This window comes from Paroedura picta, chromosome 6 (assembly GCF_049243985.1).
Source record: "Paroedura picta isolate Pp20150507F chromosome 6, Ppicta_v3.0, whole genome shotgun sequence".
NCBI classification, from domain to species: Eukaryota; Metazoa; Chordata; class Lepidosauria; order Squamata; family Gekkonidae; genus Paroedura; species Paroedura picta.
The window spans coordinates 56,872,702-56,896,462 of NC_135374.1; the positions used below are offsets into that span (position 1 = coordinate 56,872,702).

A 23,761-nucleotide genomic window follows, 5' to 3' on the forward strand; every position below is an offset into this window, starting at 1 on the left:
TGGAGATGTTGTCCTCCACCAGAGGAAACAGAAATTGCTAACTGAAGACAGGCCATATGGAACGGCTTAGTGTTTACAGCACAGTTAGGAGATAAGAGTTGTCCTCAGAGCATACAAAATTAGAAGTTGTACACTGCATACAGGGGAAATTGGAAGGATGGATTACATTGTAGAGAAAGAAACAAACTGCTAAGCATACTAAGTATGGATGCCAACTCCAGGTTGGTAAATTTCCCTTCCAGGAGATTTAGGGGTAGAGGCTGGGGATGGTGAGATTGGGGAGGGGTGGAACCTCAGTGGGATGTCATACCATGGAGTCCACCCTCCATAACACCCATTATCTCCAAGAGAACTGATCTATCTTCTCTGGAGATCAGTTGTAACTCCATAAGATTTCCAGGTCCCACCTGGAGGTTGGCAATCCAACATATAAGATTATGTGCACATATTTTCATGTCTGTCATCATTATTCACCATCTTTTCAAAAAGGTCTAGCTTTACTGACCTTCTCGTAGACCAACATTTATGCTTATAGGTATGTATGTGCAGGCAACACTTTTGTACTTTCAGGGGAGCTAAACTTCACCTCAATGTATTTTTAAATGTCAGGGTTTTTTTCTACCAACATGGCAAGTCCTCTGAGTTTACAGAACTATCTGTTTTTAGTCAGTGTGTACCCTATCCACAAATGTTACTATCCACAGATTGGCCCACATTTGACTTTTTGACGGTTTAATACTGTGGTAAATTTGATAATTTTATGTGATAAATTTTAGTAGAACATGTTTTTACTATGTATGTATTAACCTTGTATTGTACTACGATGTTCACCACCCAGAGCTGTCTGGAAGGACAGTATACAAATGATGATGATAATGTTATTGCTCAGTCAGTAGAATAGAAAACTATGTACATGTAAGATTTCTGCATACCTTAAGAAAATAAAACATTGATTTAGAATCCACAGACTGTAGACCCACTGGAGTCACCAGAGGACATGAGCAAAGATATCCTTCTCAAAGGACATATCTGCAGTACAAATTTTTACTGGTTTAACAGAATCCTCTAAAAATCCTTGCAATCCGTACTTCGGATAAGAATAAAAATGAACTGAACCCTTTCCAGCAATGATTTTGTATTAATAGTCCATGCTGTAAGAAATTTTGATCGATTTTAATAATTTAACCTATCTACCCATTACCTTTTTATCCTACTCTTCCACCAAAGGCAGCACACATGGATATCTCTATTATAATCTCACAATACCCTTGTGAAGTAGGATAGGTGGAAAGAAAATGTTTGTGACACTGGGGTGATTTATGGAGCTTACAACTGACTACTCCTCCTTTCAGTGTTTCACATTGCAGCAAATAGTTAAACACTATTATGTTGGCCCACCATGATTGATCAGTTCTGTATTTAATTTTCTACGTAGTCTAAATTGCCCTTTGTACATATGAATGTGAGTGGAGTAACTGAACAGCTAGCTATGTCATTTGCATTCATTTAAATACTGTCACTTTTTCTGACAGAATTCCCATTTTAATGCAGTTTAGGGAAATGTATGTACTGCATGTAGCAATCTGTTATTTTCTAATTGCAGCACCTTTCTCTCATTATTCCTTTTGAATTTTCTTACAAGGACCAATTATTAATCATTTTGTTTCAATTGGATCCCAAGTAAGTGCCTTTTGCATAAATCTAACACATTCACCTAATTCTGAAAGCCATAGCACAGCAAGGCATAGGCCTCCAAGAGATTACATCTGCTAGGCTCTTTGATTCATTCTTTTTATGCTTGAGTAAAATTATAAACTCAAGCATACTTAAGCAGAAAGGGTGAATTACCTGAAGAAAGAACTCTCTTGTTCCAATATTCCACCAAGCTCGGTATGAAAATACAGTGCAGCACAGTATACCAAGCTGAGGGTTTGAAATAAGTAATATGCTAGTGTAAAAGAGGAGGAAAAGTGGCATTCCTACACAAAAGTGGTTGCAAAGCCCTACAACAAACATAACTGGGTACCAAACAACTACAGATATCCACAGTAGTAATTCCTGTGATCCTTGCCAGGGCAGAGTCTGCACTTACTTTGTTTATTCCATTGTCAATCCTGTTGAATTCAGATCGATTTGAACTCGGGTCTTCCTCTCCCCCCCCCCCATTGAAACAGGAAAGTGTTCTGCACGTGGTTAGGGTAATTCAGAGGGGGGGAAGCCAAGCCTCTTTCTTTCTTTTCTTGAAGGGGGGGGGGGAGAGGATCGAAGAAAGCAGAGAAGGGAGAAAAAATCCAAGACTGACAGAAGTTGAGAGAAATTAGGGGCTTCTCCTTTAAGGCAAACTTGTCACATGGCCACCTTGGCCAATCAGGCGTCTCTACCACGAAGGTTCAAAACAGCCTGCTTTCTCTAATCCAAATCTTGAAATATTGAGCATTAAAAGCACTCTAAGATATCGCACAATAAAGGTAGGGTCACTGTGGATCAATCCTTCTTGCTGCAGAAAGAAAATTTAAATTGCCCAACATCAAAACAGAAATCGCATTCTGTGTAGATGGCAGAGACTGAATCGACCTGGGATTGGAATAAAAGCTCTGTGCAGTTTACACCCAGGGCTAGCCCATTTTGTTGCTCCAAGATGTATGCTTCCTCCCCACATGATCTTCAGTGTTGGAGATCCTGGCATACAATGCATCCACTTATCATGGCCACATACAGACAGATATGCACTTCCTGTAAAATGTGAGGGAAATATGTCCTTCTCAGGATGCTTATTCAGTTGGACTATCCCTCATTATGCTATCATATTAGGAACTGCTGCAACTACCTCCGTGATCATTCTGTTCCTATGATTGCCCAATGTTATATATGATGATCCTCATTAAGAACAAGAGTGCAGAATGGCTTAAACTGCTGTGGGTTTTAAAAAAAAAGTATGAACCCATAGTTACAAACAATAGTAATAGTTACATGGGATGAGTTTGTACTTGTTCCCTTGGCTTCCAGAGGTTGCCTAGATTAAAACAGAGGACAATAATATTCTCATCCTCTATAGTGACGCATAGTGATATTGTAACAGGATGCTAGACTCTGAGAGTCCAATCAAATTAACCGGAAGGGATAACTATTACCTCGTAGTAATCAAATCTGGAACATTTAATTTTAAAGGCAACCTTGGTTTGGGAGTCTGAGAGTACAGACTACCACTGTAAGCTCTCCCCCCTTCCCCCAACCTTTTTCTGAAACAAAATCAGCCATGGGCTCTGATGAGAAGCATTTCTGTGGTTTCCCTGTACCGTGCAACATGAAGGAACAAAAAGAGAGACATAGTTCTCACCAGCCAGTTATAAGCCGTCATCCTGAACTCACAAATACCAGTGATTTCTTCCTGACAGTGACATGAAACTTGCAGTAAGCCTCAGTCAATGTATAGGTAGTTGCATACACATATGTTTGACCTTGGCTGTAATATGTAAGCTTTTATATAGAATTCCTATTAACATTTAGACAAATGACAATGTCATTCAACTGGAAGCTAATCAACACACTCAGAAAATGTATATTAGCCGTTTTGTCTAAGGCAGGAAAGTTGTGTTACAAGCTCAAGCATAATGTTAATACTCCATTCACAAGTATATATTCAGAATCATTAGATACAATGAACGAACAAAGTCCAAGAGTCGTTGTCTAGTCAGCACAGAAGTCAATGAATGACCTGATTTGATTGGCTGAACTGATATTTGTGTTTTGGAACAAGCAAAACCAATCAAGCAGTAATTGATATAACATATTGTGGATTCATGTATTTTCATGAAATGGTGATTAGCATGTGAATAGAAAAATGTATGATTTAACATTATTACATGGACTTCTGAATTAGAATGAATTATAAGGCAAATTCAATGTTTTCACTTCCAAAAACAATAGTGCAAGAGGGAGACATCCATTTTTACATACATAGACTGCAAACTGTAAAACTGCACACGTGTAGAAAGCTAAAGTCCTTGTGGACCTGGGGTCCCACACATCTACATTTTTTAAAATACCATGGGCAGATCCAATTGGTGCTTTCCCAGTACCTTACCTACTTAAACCCTACTGAGACGATTCCTTAGCTCCTGATGCAGGGCTAGGCAACCCCTGAGCTACATGCTGACCATGTGGCTTAGCACACAGGGATAGCACTCCCAATCAACCTAGCCACTGCCAGGAGTGGTGCTGGGACCAGCAGTGTGCAATAGGCATGCCCCTCATCACATCCCAGATCTCCGCAGCCACTAGCTGAGTCTAAGGTGTTCCCTTCCAATTCTGTTGACCATCTTCAAAAGCATACACTGCAGTTTGGTAGGTACTTGGGCCAAAAGGTTGCCTACCCCTTCCCCAGTACATCATTCAAGATCACTTTCTTCCAAGTGACTTAGTACTTTCATTCTGTACAAACTGAGCTATGCATTACTATTTTTCTTCTCAGAAGATAGTTTGGCTTTTGATTCATTCCACAGAAGTGTTATAGGTAGGGTGATGATGTATAGATGTTGCTCTTCCTTTGATCATAAAATAAAATTATGTGATGTTAGATCATTTATTGGGTTCATGAACTTTAAAATATCTTCCATAATATATTTAAGACAGTGGGCATAAACAGATAATATATTTATTACAAGGAAGTGCACTGCAAAGGAATGGTTTTTTTTTATGTACTTGAAAATAATAAAGTCAGTAAGCCAATGGTATTAACATGTTATATGGCCAAATAATTTATTCTTTATAAACAAAAGCTTCTATTCCATTGCAATTTTCCATTATTTCAGCAGTGTTCTGGGATACAGAACATATTTATTTATTTATTTATTTATTATTTATTTATTTATCATACTTCTATACCGCCCTCCCTGGAGGCTCAGGGCGGTTTACATTATAACAGAGAACCATACATAGAACAGTCTGTAGAACATGTACATCGATAAACAACAATTGCAACGAAACACAACACAGTATAACAGTAAACAATCGTAATACAAACAGGTCCAGGGATTGTTGATGGGATTCTGAGGGGGGTGGCTTATTGATTGAATTCTGAGGGGGGTGGGGGGGAGCAGGGGCCCTTGGTCGCTGTAGATCAATGGTCCCCAACCTGTGGGCCGCGGCCCGGTGCCAGGCCGCGAAGGCCATGGCGCTGGGCCGTGGCTCCCTCTCCCCGCCCCCCTTCAGTAAAAAACTTCCCGGGCCGCAAGCTGGCGGCCCAGGAAGCTTCTTACTGCGGGAGGGCGGGGAGAGGAAATCAGGGCCGGGCCGCGCATCGCACGTGCGCGGCCAGGCCGCGCATTCACGAATGCGCCATGCGCAATACACGGGCGCGACGGCCTGATGCGCGGGCGCGGGCCGTGGGTGCGACCCGGTGCGCGGCGGCCCGATGCATGGGCGCGGCCCGCAGGTACGGCCCAATGCCCTGCCGGTCCCCAGCCTCAGAAAGGTTGGGGACCACTGCTGTAGATTACGTCTGGTCTCGGCCAAATGCCTGGTGGAGGAGCTCCTTTTTGCAGGCCCCGCGGAACTGTTTAAGCTCCATCAGGGCCCTGATATCCTATGGGAGCTCGTTCCACCAGGTATGGGCCAGAACAGAGATTGCTCTGGCCCTGGTCGTGACCAGACGGACTTCTTTAGGGCCAGGAATCCTTAGCTGATTGGAGGCAGTAGAGCGTAGAGCTCTTTTGGCGGCATAGGCGGGGAGGCGGTTCCTCGGGTACACTGGGCCCTGACTGCGTATGGCCTTGAAGGTAATTACCAGAACCTTTAGTCTGATCCAGAATTCAACTGGTAACCATTGCAGCTGATGGAGAATAGACCGGATATGGGACCTCCACGGTGTTGCCGTGAGGATCCTGGCTGCTGCATTTTGAACTAGTTGTAGTTTCCGGGTCAGGGCTAAGGGCAGGCCTGCGTAGAGCGAGTTACAAAGTCCAGTCTAGAGGTGACCATCGCATGGATCACTGTGGTTAGGTGTTCCGGGGCCAGGTAGGGCGCTAGTAGTTTGGCTTGGCAGAGATGGTAGAATGCCAGCCACGCTACCTTTGTGATCTGGGCCACCATTGTGAGGGAGGCGTCCAGAATCACGCCTAGGTTCCTGGCGGAGTGAGCCGTAGAGAGCTGCACGCCATCCAGGGTAGGCAGGCGCGCTTCCTCGCATGGGCCCTTCCTACCTAGCCACAGGACCTCCGTCTTTGAAGGATTGAGCTTCAGACGACTCTGCTTGAGCCATCTCGTCACTGCTTCCAGGCAGCTGGCTAATGCTTCTGGGGGAGAGTCAGGGGACGGCCATCCATCAGGAGGAAGAGCTGGGTGTCATCGGCATATTGATGGCAATCCAGCCCAAACTTCCGTACCAGCTGTGCGAGAGGGCGCATGAAGATGTTGAATAGGATAGGAGAGAGGACCGCTCCTTGTGGGACTCCACAAGTAACTTAACTTCTTGGGCAAGTTCTCTTGTGGAACCTCACAAATTCATTTTCTATGGGCTTTGTGCAAAAGTACATTCTAGTAGATGGTACACGCATTGCTTTGAGACAGGACCACACTGTTCAGCCTTTCATTTCCCCTGAAGTATGATTCGTGTCAATGCATTTTACATTAATTTAATATGAACAATGCATTTTCTAAGAAAAATTTATACAGAAAACAGAAATGAAAAGCAATCTTTAGCAGAGCATATGTAAATGCATATAATATTCATACTGATGTCCATTCTTTTTGAAAATGTCTCTACTGTAATTAAATACATACATAGCTATGGAGGGGGGGTACATCATCTCATTGCCTTCTCTATGAAGTAAAAATAACAAGGAGGAACTGCTGCAAGATGAAGGGTTTATAAAATCACATGAATTTAGGGCTTTTAAAAATGTGAATATTATTAATAACTACATCCTGGTGAGGACTAATCTGCCAACACTGGATGTCTCTATTGGATTATGTAGCTTGGGATGCTCTTGGACCAAACACCGCTGATAAAGAAACAGCTTGGAGCTGTTGCTGGGATTGCCTTTTTTCGTTTACATTTGATTTGTCAGCAGCCTTCCCTCTAGACCCAAATGACCTCATCATGCTGGTTCAGGCTTCTACAGTTTTTGCATTAGATTACTGCAATATGCTTTATGTTGGGCCACCCTTTAAGGCACTTTAGAAGCCACAACTCATTCACAATGTAGTTGTACACCTTATAATCCATAGTCATTTTCTGCATCTTACACTAAGCAGCACTAGTTGCCTATTGGCTTCAAAGGTTCAATGCAAGGTTCTTTTATTTAAAGCTTTCAAAATCTGGGACCTACATATATGAAGAGTCACTTCCCTGTGAAACTACCAACCAATGTATTAATTATGTTCCTCATAGCAATTCCACTTCTCAGTTCTTACTCCAATGTGTATCTTGTTTTCCCTCAGTTCATTCTCAGTCTCCTAGAATGCTCCTTCCAAGTCAGTCAAGAAAGTGCCAAAACTGACAGCTTCCATTCTAGTGAGGTCTCACTCAAAGGGTGGATTCATAAGTTGAGATACATAGTTCCCATTTTTTTTCCAGTAGACACTGCATTTTTTCAGGCTACAGTTCTATATTTTAACTATGTACTGGTCTTTTGATCAGGTTTTATAAGCTGCCTTGGGCTAAACACACATGTCAGGATATAAAGATTTTTTCAAAAATTAAAATGTCAAAAAACAATTTGACTTCAGGGATAATGATATGGTGGCACCACGGAACAAATGGCAACACTTTGAAATTCTTGGAGCAACCAGACCTCTACCTTTATAATACATTACTTAAGAAGAATATAGATTCAGAATGATTCAGAATGTTCCATTTAACAGGAAGACTCCACTGCAGGCTGTCATTATAGTTTCAAAGTTATATCCATAAGCCTTGGAGAAACCCACATATGGAAGAGAAAGGGACAAGTAGGTCAAGACTTATTCCAGAAAACAATGCACAGAGATCAGTTCACTGGGATTCATAATTAGGAAGGAAAAGATAGAATCTCTATAGTTTACACTCTAAAACTTACACAAATCTGAACACCACTACTATTCCAACAGCAAAGCACTTTGCCTCCCCCTCTCTCCTATCAGAGAGAAAGTGGTGAGTTCCCTGATTTTTAAATGTAGAGTATTAGATTGTTTTAATATGTTTAAAATGTTTTAACTATTGTTTTATTCTATGAAATGTTGTAAGCCACCCTGAGCCTCTGGGGAAGGGTGGCACATAAATCTATAGATTGATAGATGATTGATAGATGATAAATGTTAATAACATGGTATCTTCCCCATTCACATGATATCCTTCCTATGATATCTTTAATGGAATTACATAAATTAATAGTGATCCAATCTTGATAGCAGGGCACTCTTATGCCAGCGTAGTTACTTGACAGTTCCATGTGATACTGAATATAAGAAATCCAATAGAATACAACCTTTCCTTTTCTTAACACCTTATTCTTAAAGTTCATTGCCATATTTCTAACGTATGTAAGATCAAGCAATCAACCTGATACCTATCAACTTTTGTTGATACATCACAAGAGAGAGTCTGGAACCCAAGCCTAAACTGCTACGAGCATTTCTGTGCCTGCATTTATCCACGGCTTTTACATCAATTGGCTATGCCAAACAAATTATTGTGGGGAGGTGGAGAAGGAAATATTCAGAGTTCTTGCCTGCCTTCTTCCCCAAAATCCTAAACAGGCCTTTCCAGCTAATGAGAAATACAAAGGTCACAGTTTATCCGTGTCATCACCTAGAAGGGATCAGGATTTTCCAAGGCACAAAACAGAATCCTTGGCTTCCCAAGAAGGAGCTAGAGGCTTTAGCTGCAGTACTGAACTTGATTGCAGTTAAGCAGAACCATCTTTTTGGACAGCTAGTTTACAGTTCTTCATCAGGCATCTTCTCCACTCAAACACCAGTGAATAAATTACATGTAACTAGTTAAATTTGTGATGTGTGTTCTAAACCATGTATACACTGTGCGGATTGATCATCATTAGGTATCTAAACTAAACTTTAGATGGAATCCACTGATTTTATGGGATTATTCATACAGATAAATGCAGACATATTCTCAGAATCGGGGTTAGGTTTCTCAGAAGCAGGATTGCACACAAAGTCTTTGCAGAACAAAATGCCTCCAAACCACTTTCAAATCAGTATATCATGCTCTGTTTCCGTAAATTATGGGAACTTGTAGAGCCTTACCCAATCTTATAAGTACTTGTCAGTTTTTGATAAATAAAGTATCAAAGATATGAATTCAAGGACTGTTTCTTTGTATATCAAATAAATTTATCCCTGCCACATATGTTTCCTTAACAGATGAAACATGCACACTGCTCCCATATTATAAAGCAGTATTTGAGAAGAGAGAGAAATTACACGCGCTATTAAATAGCCTGTCCTGTTAACATGGGAATACCCTTGCATTAAATTCAGTGCTAGAAGAATGTTTTAAGTCACTTTGGGTCCTCACTGGGGAGGTAAGTGAAATATAATGTGTAAATGGCGTAAATAAATAAACAGAAATAGTGGAGCAGATGGATGCATATCTATGGATAGATCTTATTTACACTGTAACAGAATCATCTTCAGAATTATGAAATGCATGTATATAAGACATAAATAAACAGAAATAGTGGAGCAGATTCATGGATGCATATCTATGGATAGATCTTATTTACACTGTAACAGAATCATCTTCAGAATTATGAAATGCATGTATATAAGACAGTGCCTGATATTCCTTGCTAAAAGGCAAGTTTCTGTAGACTGTCAGATCAACTTAGTTTATGGTTGAAACAGAACAACAACAACAATGTGGTCAGCAATTCTATTTCACATTTCATTTTATTTCCGACTTGACTTCACTCTTTATACTTGGTATTCATTGTCTTGCGTAACTGACACAAGAAGCCCACTCACTGAAGGAAAAAACATTTCCTGCAAACTTTGCTTGGTTTCCATGGAGCAAAGTTTTCCCCTCAGTTATCAGTCTCAAAGCCAACACACACGTACAGTGTTTGTGGCATATTTCTGCCAAGCGAGGGTTATACAGGGCCAGCTTGTGGTAAGCAATCAAACTGCCAACCAGTGGAACAAAAATACTATATAATCTTCATGTTGCATGTTTAGTTCCAGCTCTTTCATAATGAACAAAGAAATCTCATTACTTTCTGGCTTGTTTGTTTAGGTCATTTCTCTTGTTTCTTTGGTGTCACAGTTTTAGAAAGAATAATTGGTCTTCTCACATTTACACCATTTTCTGCCAACATGTATTTCATTATTTTAAATGCCACATATTTCATTCAAGGTTTTATTTTCTAGCCTAACCTTCTTACGTTAATCCTCCCCCCTCAATGAAATGAATGTCAATATGAGCACAGCCAAGATCTAAAAGGCCTCACTTTGACACCTTTGAGTGGTTTATAGCTTTTTACTAATTCTACAAGATTTTACTTATCTATAGTGCGGAGTAAAGTGGTGACATGGGGTACATATGCAGGAGCATATTCTTTCATTTCCTGCTATTTGAGATGAGACAACTAACTCTAAGGATTCCAACACACACATTGCCATTACTACAGGATACAACTATTAAAATCAATTTACCATGACATCAAATTATGTTCACTGGCTTGACACACAAACACGTTTTAAATACCAGAGTGGGAATACAGATCTCAGTCCTGTTTATGTTCCACCAGGTAGGCTGATCTCTAAATCTCTACTAAGATATTCTGGAGAGGGAAGCAGAGCAGCACAGAAACCCAAAGGAAACTTTTGAAGGAAGGAATGCCATTTGCCTTGAAAAGCTCCAAAGGCATGCAAACACACACACAAGCAGGCACACACAGAACTTCCCTGGCTTGATCTACCTGCCAACTTTCTCAATCCAAGAGGCTGGAGGGAAAGGGGCGATCCCGGAGACAATCCACAGATGAAAGGAGCACCTGGCAAGGGTCTCCCCGAGCCAGCGGTCACCGCGCTCCCCTCTGCTGCCTGCATGTCACCGCAGGGCTCGGACTGTGCCCAGCCCATTCATTTCACACTGCGGACCTGAATAGGCAATTCCGGAGGCAACGGGCGAGTCTTCCGAGGGATGCGTGTGCCGAGAAGTGGCATGCACGCAAATCGGCCAGGGCTCTTTTTCTCCTCTCGGCGCTCTCTCGGCGGGGGGACTGTCACCACCGATCACCGTCTCTGTGCGTGCTTCTCGCCCACCCACCCCCTCCCTTTAAAAAAAAATTATACTTTTCTTGCGTAAGACCCGTCAGCTCCATTCAGCAAAAAAAGCCCCCCCCCCTCACACACACACACCCCAGCCAGCCAGCCCTGCCCTGCCCCTCCGCCGCCGCCTGGCCCGCACATACCGATCCGTAGCACTTGCTGGGAAGTCCGCGGGATGCCTAGACAAAGGGCGAGGAGGAGGAGGAGGAGGCGGCGGCGGCAGAGGCAGAGTCCCCTCGTGCCGGCATCCATGGCAGAGTCCCCGGGCTCCGTCTCCCTCACTTCATGCTCCGGCCTCTCGGCCACGCTCCCTCGCCCTCAGTCATCAGCGGCTCGGGCTCGGGCTGGGGCTGGCCCCCCTCATGCTTTCTTGGGCTTCTTGCTCATGGTAAGCAAGGAGAGACCCCGCGGGGAGAGGGCTGGTGCTCACCACACGGGAGAGCTGGCGCTCGGGCTCCTCGGGGAGCCGCTGCGATCTCCCGGGACCTCCCCTCCTTCTAGCCCATCATTCGCCCGGCAGGAGAGAGGCTCGCGCCGGAGATCAGGGCAGCGAGTCGTTCGGTGGCAAAGTGGCCGCTCGAAGCGCCCGGCGCGGCCCCCTCATTCGCCCGAGCCCCGGGGAAGAGCGCGGGGCAGGGTGGGAGCCCGGGCGCCGCTCCCCGGCTCCTTCCCGCGCACCAGCGAAACTCCTCGCTGCCCCTCGCCTCCACACCCGACGGACGCGCTGCTCCCGGCTCCTCTCGCCGCCGTAGTGGCCAGGGCGGGCGCTGCTGTCGGGGGCAACTTGCAACGGGCCAGTCCGACGAAAGTGGACGCTAATCCCCGGTGACGTCATCCTCCCTCTGCCTCTCCTGGGAGATCCCTCGGTGTCTCTCCGCAGTCATCGGGATCTTTCCTGGGGCCTCTCGGAAGCCAGCCCAGCGTGGGGAGGTATGAGGTGGTGACGAGTGAATGCATCGGAGCGTGTGCAGAGTGCCTTCCTCTCACCGCTGAGCAACCCTGTAGGATCAGAATGCATTTCATTTTAGAAATCTCGGCTTTGATCGGTTCTTTGCCGTGGTTCTGGGAATCAGCAGCAGAACTCGGCCATAGAAGCAACAGGGAAACTTCCAAGGGCCACTCCCTTCCAGTGTATGGCAAGCAAGACACCTCTCTTGTTTTCAAGCCTGGTTCAGAAACTGGTGAATGTCGGGTAGAGATGATGGCCAGTTTGGCATAGGAAAGGTTTTGCCAAACTGCAGTTAGGGTGTGTGATGGCCAATGCTGCCATCTTCTTCACCACATCCATTGCACCAGCCCAGCTCATAAGCAAACTTCTGGATAGGACACCATGAATTGCAACGATGTGTATAAATCTAAGAATCTGAATGTAGCAATATTGGTCCAAAGCAAAATCCCTTCTAGCAGGACCACCCAAAATAACACATCTTGACATGTAAGGCTTCCAAGTTCTCCAGTATTGTTCATGAGGCTGTATGCTAAAAGAAGGGAGGAAAGGAGAGGTTTCTCCGTCTGTAGTCTTAAGGCTTTGCCCTGTCTCTTTCCTGTGTGAAATTCTGAGAAGGCATACAGATTTCAGTTACATGGTGCTTATGTCAACAGCATTAAATGGATCCAAGCACCGATTTAAATCTGCATACTGACTCAGCCCTTTTTGTTTTGGAAGATTTCTGGAGATAGCTTGGAAAGTGTTTTATGTTCTTTTATTGGCCCTAATAAAAGGTATTTCATGGATTTTGTTTTTGCCTAGTTACAGAGGACAGTCTCCATGGAGCCAAATGTCACAGGAATACTGATGGAGTCTCAAGTTTGGGCATTGATAACTGGCTTTTATGTATGCTTCTCTATGGAAAAAGCTGGTGTATTAGTGCTAGAAACTTAATCCTAACATTTAAATACAAGCCAAATACCAAACCCTCTTCTTCCTTTATGACAGTTGCAAGTGTCAGTACAATTGTAGTAGAGTGTATATATTCAATGATGCCATATTTTCTGCATGGGGAAAATAAGGAATTTTTCATTAAGCCCATCTTACCTTTCCCTTGGTCATAGTGATGAACAGCACTATAATAGTAAAGTTCCAAGTGCTGAAGAGTCAAAGTAACAGTGAGCGAAGGGATACATTTCCTCACTAAGAGAGAGAGAGAGAGCTTGAGCAACAGGCAGCTCCAAGTGCTCTGATTGCAACAGCTGAGAAGGAATTGATATAGTAGCTGTGTGCTGGAGGGAGTTTATTCTGATTCAGAGAGAGAGCGCATTCTGAAAGAATCTGCCTGTGTCTTAGCAGCAAAAGCAAAAATAAAATGTGTGTGTGTGGGGGGGGGGGGGAACCAAACAAGGAACAAGCGATAAGGCACTAAATGGTCATCCAGGGAGTCTTCAATCTTCAATACATTCTTTAATAAGCAGAATTCTTAATCAATCCTGATGCATTTTGCTGCATGGTTTTATCAAGGGACATCAAATTTCAAATTGTTTTCAACTGGAGATTTCAGTTTACGAGAACCATCTCTTATCAGAGAATCTGGTATATATGGTTTTTAAACTGAATACCATTACAGCCAGCCAAAGACTGTTGTAGCAAATCCTATAAACAGCTACTCCTAGCTTAGGTATTTACTAAGGTGACCAGATTGTCCCACTTTTGGAGGGATGTCTGGAGGTACCTGGCAAATTGTACTTATGTTGAAATTTTAAAAATATATATTACAATACTATCCAGGATTTCTAGCTGGCTAGAAGGGTCAAATGCTGTAGTGTTATGATTGAAATTAAGACTGGCAGTTAATACCCTGAGAGTGTACTGCTTTAAAACAGTTTACAGGTACTTAACAGAAAATTACCTGTGAATTCTTTGACGTTATGATCAAATGAAACAGTGGGGCTATAGCAGAACATTCATCAGCTTCTAGCATGTGCAGTCTTGTGCTCTGTGGCAGAATATGGTCAACTGATGATTAACAATTTTTTATTTTCTCTCTCCTGCCTTGATTTGTAATGGGGATGCATGAACAAGTATCAATTTAAAAGTCAGTCACCATACTCTCCAGTTCATTGACACAAGGCAATGTTCCTCAAGCAGAAAATTACAAAATTGGAATGGAAAATGCATTGGCCGTACCAGTAAGTTATTTTACTTCTAAAATCATGTAAATGCCTACAAACTGGAAGCAAAGTATAAGCACACAAATCAGTATAACAAAACCCAGGAAATACATTACTGAGTGCCAGCTCCTGAACACACATTTCTGTGATATAATTTTCAAAAGCAAACACTAGAGCTATTCAAATGGTACAAAAAGGCTTCTGTCAAGGCTTGAACTGTAAATGTATTGAACTATCTTTGGTCACCCAATTAGGAACAATCTGAACTGAATTACCATCAGCAGTGCAATCCTATGCAAAATTATGACTTACTAAACCCACTCTGCACTTTAAGCACATGTAGTCTTCCTTAGCACTGGCTTCAGGAAAGCTGCAATTAGATGAATATAAGCTAATTGTTGTGTAGGCTATTTCAAAGTCAGCCGAGTGAATAATCAAATGTAAGATTTGTTCAGAGATTTATACAGCAGATCACCACTTGTTTTCAGATCCCATCGGTGCATATGCCCATCCACAGTGAGGTAAGAGACCACATGTGATGTTCCAACATCTTCCTTCCACTTGCCATCTGTTTATCTGTCTTCCAGCATTTACCTTGCTCCTCAGAAGCACATGGAATGGGAGAAGGCATGGTTCATGACATTTCAATCAAGGGAGTGGAGAGAGACCAAAGAGAAACAAGTAAACAATTGTCATTTCTACCTTCCCCATAGTTAAGAATATCTGGAAGTGAGTTTATATCTTTCCTGTGGGGAAATGTGTGTGACATACCAGCATCATGAACTCACTGAACCTTTACAAAGGGATAAGATGCATGGCACAAAATAGTATGTTTCTCTCTTTGGCTGTGTCTGAACCTACACTTCCTGACATACAAACAATCTGTAAGACAGAGAAAGAAAAAACAAACAACTTTGCCAAAGCTGTTAAACATTCCTATATCTTGAAGTTCTATCTTTTACTTCTATTCATGACCTATGTCTTTGTGCCAACCCTGTGGCAAGCCACCAATTGCTTCCCTTCCTGTCACTGCTAGGAAATGGAAGTTAAAAGTCTCTAGCCAGCCATATTGATCCAGAAATAGTGCTATCTTAATATTGCAGTTTACTAACAATTGTATCATGTCCTTCTCATCACTCAAAATGTCAGAGTATTGGGTTGGATCCAATCATTTCCTTCTGCTAAGTGGAAGAAGTCTCTTTTCATCATAGGAAGAGTTTGTTGAAGAGAGCCATTGACTCCAATTTGGTGGGAGTTGTTGGCTCTAGTCCCATTGATTAATTTTGCTTTCCTTTTATTCCCTTAGAAGTTCATTGATAAACAAATCTTGAGCAGTGGTAGAATACTCTCATCCCTTATTTTTGGGATGCAAGGACAAATTAATTTTTATTATTGACAGAGTGATCTTAAAATCCTTAGCTAATGAGCCAGTTTCCAGGGTGCAAGAGGATGATTGATCAATTAGAGAATATAACGATCCATTATATTCTTTAAAAAATCTCCATTCAAGCAAAAAATGAAATGATGTGTCAATCTTATTAAGGCCCCAAAGGCAAATACTGTTGTAATAAGGCCTATTTTGATATCTCTCCTGCAGAACCATTTAAGGTATAATATTCCATCTTGCAAATAAGAAAGTTCTGCAGTATCCTGGGACAGTAAAATAGTACGTGGGAGGGAGTAAAAATTTTGTTAGAAAGAGACTAAAAGACAGGAGTAAGCAAACTTGGTGGGCTCTTAAGATCAAACAGCTATAATCAGTTACTTGAACAAAGAAAATGCTTTGGATTTGACCTGAACAGAAATATGATTAGCCAACATTCCAACTAATGTCAATTACTTATCCAGGGCTTTTATCCGTATCAATTTGTGGGTATCCTGTTTAAGAGTGGCTAGCCAGCCATCTTCAGCACAGAACAATTTTAGTATCAGTTTGAAGGCTTTTGTATTGCTTTTGCTTGCAGAGTTTGCTCACAATACAGCATTAGGACCATTATGCACGGAGTGGAAGGTCCGCATTCGGGGTGGAATGGTGGCAGCTAAAATCACCAATTATGCACACTGCAGGTGGCAACCGGGTGCAGAAAATGCCGCCGAAAAAGCTGTGTTTGCAAGATGCGAAAGGAAGTGGAGCTTCCCAGGACCAGGGCGCAACCAGAAGCGGCTCCGGAGTAACCGCGTGCATAATCGGATATTCTGGGTTTTGCCACCATTGCATTCTGTCCCTTGCGTAAGTGGTTTGCTTCGCTTCTTCCTCCTCCGCGTTCTCCATGCCGCTGTTTCAGTGGCCGTGCATAATGGGCCTTAGATATATAACAAAGAATATTCAATATTTTTCTTAAAAACTACACCAGAAGTTGATCTGTATCATATATCAACTAGGGGCAAAGCCCATTGTATCCAAGAATACAACGGGTGCTAGAGCTTGGCAGTGGGAAGAGGAAGGGGAGAAGTTGTCCAGTCTGTAAGGGCATGGGGTTGAATGTTGAGGCCTACTGCACAGGGTTGTTGTACAGATGAAACAGGAGACAAAAAAACCAGTTTCATCTGCAGAATAATGCTGTGCAATGGCCTCAAACCTGCAGAGAGTTACAAAGAAGAAAGACACATGGCTTGGCTGAGTCTAACCCCTGGCCAGAGCAGTATTTTAAGTGAAAAGGGGCTTTTCTGTGGCCTCCCTGTCAGCCAACTGTTTGGCAGAAGGGGATAGTCCCCCCCCTCAAAAGGAAGGCCCCCAGGTTCCCCTGTGTTGCTCTTGGAAAGGCCTCCCTCCCCTCAGTCAGGGCCTGTCAGAGGCTCCTTCGCAGCAGCCCTGAAGGGGGGGAGGGGAGGGGGAGCACTCTGCAGCCTCCGGCCAGCTCTGTCAGGGTTCTGAGGCAATTTACAGTTGGACATAACAGGACAGCCTTGGGACGAAAAGGGCTAGCCCAGCCTGTCCAACCCTCACCCCCCTTGGCAGCACTACTGACCTCCTCTCCCTTTGGTGGTCAGGGGCAGACTGACAGCCATTTCTCCAGATTGCCCCTGGCTGGATGGAATTTTGGTCTGTCCTGGTGAGGGGCCAATCGGAAGGCGCAATTGGCCCTTCTGCTTGTCAGTCCAGGGCCATGAGACCAATTGTTGCCCTTCTTCATCATGGACTGAGCCCACCCCAACACGCCTTACTGTTATATTAAGAGGGAAAAGATATTATGGAAGGGTGGTATAAAAATCTAAATAAATAAATAAGAGAGAGCTTTGATTCAAATAGCTGAGTCATAAGAAATAAGAGGGACCACTTTCAGTTTGAAGGCTTTCACACTTCTGAAAATATACTTTCACACACACACCCCTTATTATGGAACCTGTTTATAGCATTTGCACATGGTTGTGCTTTGTTGAACACTGTTCTAAGTTGGGTTGGGTCCCAAGATAAATCAGTTGAGAAAAAAAATAAGAGAATGCCTTTAAACTGCTCAATTTTGGACCCATTGATTAAACACTGGGTTTCATTTCCTGGTCTTGGTAAAAACAAAGATCTTAGATTTCAGATAATTAATCACCAGGCTTTCTTGGGAACAGTAACTGAGGAAAGAATGCAAGGCCCTTTGCAGATCAACTCCGGTTCAAGACAAAACGACATCATCATTTGCATAAAATATGACAGGGACACAAGTTTCATTCCGTTTTGGGGGTGGCAGCTGTCATCAAATACATCCTTGTCGTACCACCTTTTCCAAGTCAAATGCATTTATGAAGTGTCCATTATTTCAGAAAACTGAGCTGACTTAGAGCCAGTTTGGTGTAGTGGTTAGGAGTGCGGACTTCTAATCTGGCATGCCAGGTTCGATTCCCCACTCCCCCACATGCAACCAGCTGAGTGACCTTGGGCTCGCCACAGCACTGATAAAACTGTTCTGACCAAGCAGTGATATCAGGGCTCTCTCAGCCTTACCTACCCTACAGAGTGTCTGTGGTAGGGAGAGGAATGGGAAGGCGACTGTAAGCTGCTTTGAGCCTCCTTCAGGTAGGGAAAAGCGGCATATAAGAACCAACTCTTCTTTTTCTTCTTCTAAAATGAATTTCAATTGTGATAAATGTGCTGCATTTAGAAAGGAAAACTCAAATGCATCATTATAGGATGGGGGAGACCTGTCTTGACAGTAGTGTAGGGGTAGACCATACACTGAACATGAGAGAAGACAACTAAGATGCAATACCATAATCATCTTCAAGTGCTTGAAAGGATGTCATATAGAGCAGTGGTCCCCAACCACCGGGCTGTGGACTGGCACCAGGCCGCGGCTCCCTCTCCCCGCCCCCCCCCGCAGTAAGAAACTTCCCAGGCTGCAAGCTTGCGGCCTGGCAAGCTTCTTACTGTGGGAGGGGGAAGAGGGAAGCAGGGCCGTGCATGTGCAATGTGCATGTGTGGCTGGACTGTGCATACGCATATGTGCCATGTGCACATGCGCCATGCACACATGCACCATGTGTGCATGTGTCGTGTGCATGTGAGACATGCGCACACGCGCACATGCGCACACGCACCATGCGCACACGCACCATGCGCACACGCACCATGCGCACACGTGCGGACCACTGATATAGAGGATGGAGCCGAGTTGTTTTCTGTTGCCCCAGAGGGTTGGACCAGAACCAGTCGGTTGAAATTAATTCAAAAGAATTTTTGACTCAATATCCAGAAGAAGTTCATAACAGAGCAGTTCTGGATCAGGCTTCTTTGGGAGATGGTGGGTTCTCCCTCTTTGGAAGTTTTTAAGCAGAACTTAGATAGCCACCTGATAGAAATGAACTTAGGCAGATTGTGAGTAGTGACTGGCAGTGGGTGAGTGGCAGAAGAGATTGTCTTGGTGCTTGGCTCTTATGGCCCTTATTTGCATCCCCAGGGAAATGCCAATATGAAGTAGACAATTCACTATGGGATGTTCCAGCTCAGAAACTGAGCTATAATAAACAACAAAAAATAAAACAGAAGTCCAGTGGAAACGTAAGACTTACTACATTTATCCCAGTGTGAGCTTTTGTGAATCAGAGTTCACTTCTCAGAATGAAGAGAAAATAATTTTCCTTTTATTTATCAGGAAAGTTACAGAAATGAAAGAGGGAAAGGGAGGAGTTACAAATCGGTGTAATAAATCAGATACGATTCTCTACAGATGATAATGAAAAGGATTAGTTTGCTATAAATAATGGATCATAAGCGAGCTTCTAGCCTTCTTTTATGAGGTGAAGACTGATTGAATCTTACCCATTCCAGTCCCTTACACAGAGAATCGCACCTTATTTATGGCACAATGTTCAGTTCGGCATGTGGCCCACTTAGCCCATGGCTGTATCTTTATATGATTTCAGAATTGAAGTATAAAATGCACAGCTTGTTTTAAATGTAGAATTTTATCAAATCCTTGTTGACAAAATAAACTGTGTCACATATTTCATAACTCTGAAAGCAACAGGCAACATTAAGAAATTTGCAGGTGAGAGGCTTTACCTGCTAGAGATCAGCACCAACACTTCCAGATAGACTTCAAAGCCAGAATTAGTATACAGTGACAACAGATTTGTGCACCAGCTTTAAGGTTTTGCTTAATCTTAAAACCACATTCTCAATTGCCTGTCTTTGGTCAATGGCCTGACATACCCTGAAAAGTAGTGAACAGGGTCAGAAGAAATTCCAAGCATTTGCTGACTAGTGCTCCTTTTCTGTGTCAAACAAATTTCAGTGCCCAAAGCTTTACATGTGAAATGGTGTTCAGAGCAGGCTAGCTGCCACATTTGCTTACTCATACATTGTACTGCCAGTATTTAATTCAGTACATTAGTAAAATGTTTTGGAATAGCTTGAAAAGGTTCTAAGAGCCAAAGAAGCTCCTTGCATAGCTAAGTTGCAAGTTGCACGGACTGTCAGCTGATCCTCTTGAGAATATCCATGTATGTGATTGCGAGGCATATTTATTTATTTATTTATTTTATATATTTATTTGGATTTATATATACGCAGTGTGAACACAGAAACATAGAAAGAAAGAGTTGGAAGATACCTCAAGGGTGATCTAGGACAACCCTTTGCACAGTGCAGGAAATCCACACCTACCCCAGCCCCCATTCCTTCGGTGACACCTGCGGTATGCCCAGAAGGAGGCAATAAACTTGCAGGATCCCTGAGTTAATCTGTTCTGGAGAAAAATTCATTAAGACTGTCTATGAGAATAGTCCAGACAAGTGCATGTGGTAGTCAACTTGCAAATACTGTGATCTTTTATGGAGCACTAATATACAAAAAGAGCCTCTTGTGGTGCAGAGTGGTAAGGCAGCCGTCTGAAAGCTTTGCCCATGAGGCTGGGAGTTCAATCCCAGCAGCTGGCTCAAGGTTGACTCAGCCTTCCATCCTTCCGAGGTCGGTAAAATGAGTACCCAGTTTGCTGGGGGGTAAATGGTAATGACTGGGGAAGGCACTGGCAAACCACCCCGTATTGAGTCTGCCATGAAAACGCTGGAGGGCGTCACCCCAAGGGTCAGACATGACTCGGTGCTTGCACAGGGGATACCTTTACCTTTACCTTTTAATATACAAAAGCATGAAGTGACAGCTTTTAAGCCAAAGATTAATCAATGAAAATGTCTGTTAATTTACTGCTGTACTTGATCTTGAACATTAATTAATTAATTAATTAAAACCTTTTTATTCCATCTTTCCATCCAGTTAAGATCCCCCTGGCAGCAAACAGTGAAAACGTTTTTTTTTTAAATATTTTTTTAACATAAAACATAGGGCAGAGGGTCAGTGATGGAATGCCAAACATAGCAAAAAGATTTTCACCCACTGATGGAAGATAATGGTAGAGAGAGGTATCTCTCTGCAGAGGGCATCCGCAGTTTTGGTGTAACAATCAGTGATTGTTTTACTTTTTTGGCAGCTTTGGCTCTGTTTAACAGAACAAGAAATAAAAAAGAAAAGATTCCACTTTCTTTTAATAGTGAGTTAAAGTTTAATTTATTAAATTACAAGTTATCCCAAATTCCCATTGCTACTTAAAATGACACATTGGCTAGGATCTAATAACTGCACAATTAATTGTATTCCTGTTTCTATGCAGAAGCTTTGGACTTGTGCTGCTCAACAGTTCTACACTCACGCACAAACATTGCAAGATAAGACACTTCTGGGACTGAAGAGGCTTTCTGAGGTCCTTAATCAGTTGACAGCCCTATTTTTTTGAAATTTAAATCAGTCCCATGTTCAGAAGAGTGCATTTATGTCATGCTTATTAGCATCATTTTTGTATCTAAAGTAGGCCTAATTGGCCAAACTATATGTTATGATGGGACTATGTGATCAGACCCTCCCCCCCGAAAAGGTAGTTAGATGTGTGGGAGGAAAAGTGCATCAGGCTGCATCTCTAGGGAAGTAGATGGGTATCTGCATTGTGCTAGTATTTGTCTTTTCAATGCCTAAAGCAACTTGAGGGATGTGGTGTGCATTTTTACTTGCAAATCAGGAACAGGGTAGTTACTCAAGCTCTTTTTAGGTTCAAAGTATCAAGACTGGTACAATCTTAACAGCATCCATTTATTAGCAAGAAGATACAGACCTGGGAGCAGCTGGCTTCACAACAAGCGAGCTCATGCACAATTTTAACTGTGTGCAGTTCTTGAGGCCTTGCTTTAAAAAGGACATGGACAAAATTGAGAGGATTCAGAGGAGAGCGACGAAAATTACCTGGGGCCTGGGGACCAAGCCCTCTGTGGAAAGGCTGAGAGACTCGGGAGTGTTCAGCCTGGAGAAGAGGAGGCTGAGAGGGGGACAAGAGTGCTGTAATTAAGTATTTGAAAGGTTGTCACTTAGAGCAGGGGTAGCCAACTTATGGTCCTTCAGATGTTCATGGACTACAATTTCCATGAGGCCCTGCCAGCAAACGCTGGCAGGGGCTCATGGGAATTGTAATCTATGGACATCTGGAGGACCACAGGTTGACTACCCCTGACTTAGAGGACAGGGGAAAGTTCCTGTTAGCAGCAGAGGATAGGGCCCACGCTAATGGATTTAAACTTCGTGGAAAACAATATCGGCTAGATATCAGGAAAATAGTCAGGGTAGTTCAGCAATGGAATAAACTGCCTAAGGAGGTGGCAAGCTCCCCCTCACTGACAGTCTTCAAGTAGATACTTATCTTTAGGCTGATCCTGCATTGAACAGGTGGTTGGACTAGATGGCCTGTATGGCCCCTTCCAACTCTATGATTCTACAAACAGCTAACAGGCAGAGACTCTATTCCATTAGACTAAACCATCACTGGGGAGAAAGGGATTGTCCTGCCCATCGTAGCCCAGCCGTGCTCAGCCTGTCCCCTGCACTCTCTCTCACTCTCTCACTCACTCTGCCTCAAGGTTTGGAGGAGAGCTGTGATCTTCCAAGCCTCCCTGCTCTGGTTTTACTGATTTTTATGAAATGTCCACTTGTACAAAGACACATCTCCACCTGAGTGCACACAACTTTTAAGACTTTAAACTACACACAATGTTTACACCTTTCCATGTTACTAATTTTTACCCTCCCTATGGCCCATTATGCACGGCCGCCGAAACGGCGATTTCGGGTCACATGGAAAACGCGGAGGGGGAAGACGCGACGCATACCGGTTATACACGGGGCGGGGCGCGACGGCGGCAAAACCCAGAGTAACCGATTATGCACGCGCCGATCCGGGCGCCGCTTCTGGTTGCGCCCCGCTCACCCGGAAGCTGCGCTTTCTTCCGCGTTTCACTGACGCGGCTTTTTCGGCGGCATGCACCGAAGCTGCAGCCGGTTGCAGCCTGCTCCGTGCGTTATCCGTGATTTTAGTCGCCGCCATTCCACCCCGAATGTGCGCTAAAACCCCCGTGCATAATGGGTCTATGTGATACAAGCTTAGCAAGAAAGTTGTACCACTAGACTAATCTCACTAATACAAAATAAAAAAATTAAATGGATATGCAACAGAGATTTATCACTCATGAAGGGGGAAGAAATGGCAGAAGGTGTGTAGGAGAATGACCTCAAAGTAGGCATTGGAGTCACCTACAAGGGGCAGAGGGAGGGTGGGAAAGTTTTGAGGGAATCTTTATGCATCTTTGGCTTGAAAGGCCCATTATGCGGGACCGCTTGGTTGCTTATGGTTGCTATCTGCGGGACCGCTTGGTTGCTTCGCTCTGCGGGTATGAATTTACTGGTTGTCCCGGGCCCACGGGATGTTTGCCTGGCCTCGACCCCGGCCAGGGCCTTTTCAGTCCTGGCCCCAACCTGGTGGAATGAGCTCCCAGAAGAGCTAAGGGCCCTGCGGGATCTACCATCTTTCCGCAGGGCCTGTAAGACAGAGCTCTTCCGCCAGGCATATGGTTGAGGCCA

The 23,761-nt window shown here is 43.4% G+C and overlaps 1 protein-coding gene across 8 annotated transcripts in view; it reads right to left on the reverse strand.

Moving 5' to 3' along the window:
* Positions 1 to 12,138, reverse strand: part of GRIK1 (glutamate ionotropic receptor kainate type subunit 1) — a 201,555-nt gene extending 189,417 nt beyond the window's left edge. Inside the window, exon 1 of one of the 8 annotated variants that reach the window (XM_077342508.1) lies at positions 11,415 to 12,138. In XM_077342508.1, the coding sequence (XP_077198623.1) occupies positions 11,415 to 11,523 (109 nt within the window). In that variant the 5' untranslated portion in view covers positions 11,524 to 12,138. Of the gene's footprint in view, positions 1 to 10,919; positions 11,163 to 11,414 lie in introns of those variants that run through there. The other 7 variants (XM_077342509.1, XM_077342503.1, XM_077342510.1 and 4 more) reach the window with 7 other exon arrangements.
* Between the last annotated feature and the right edge of the window lie 11,623 nt (positions 12,139 to 23,761).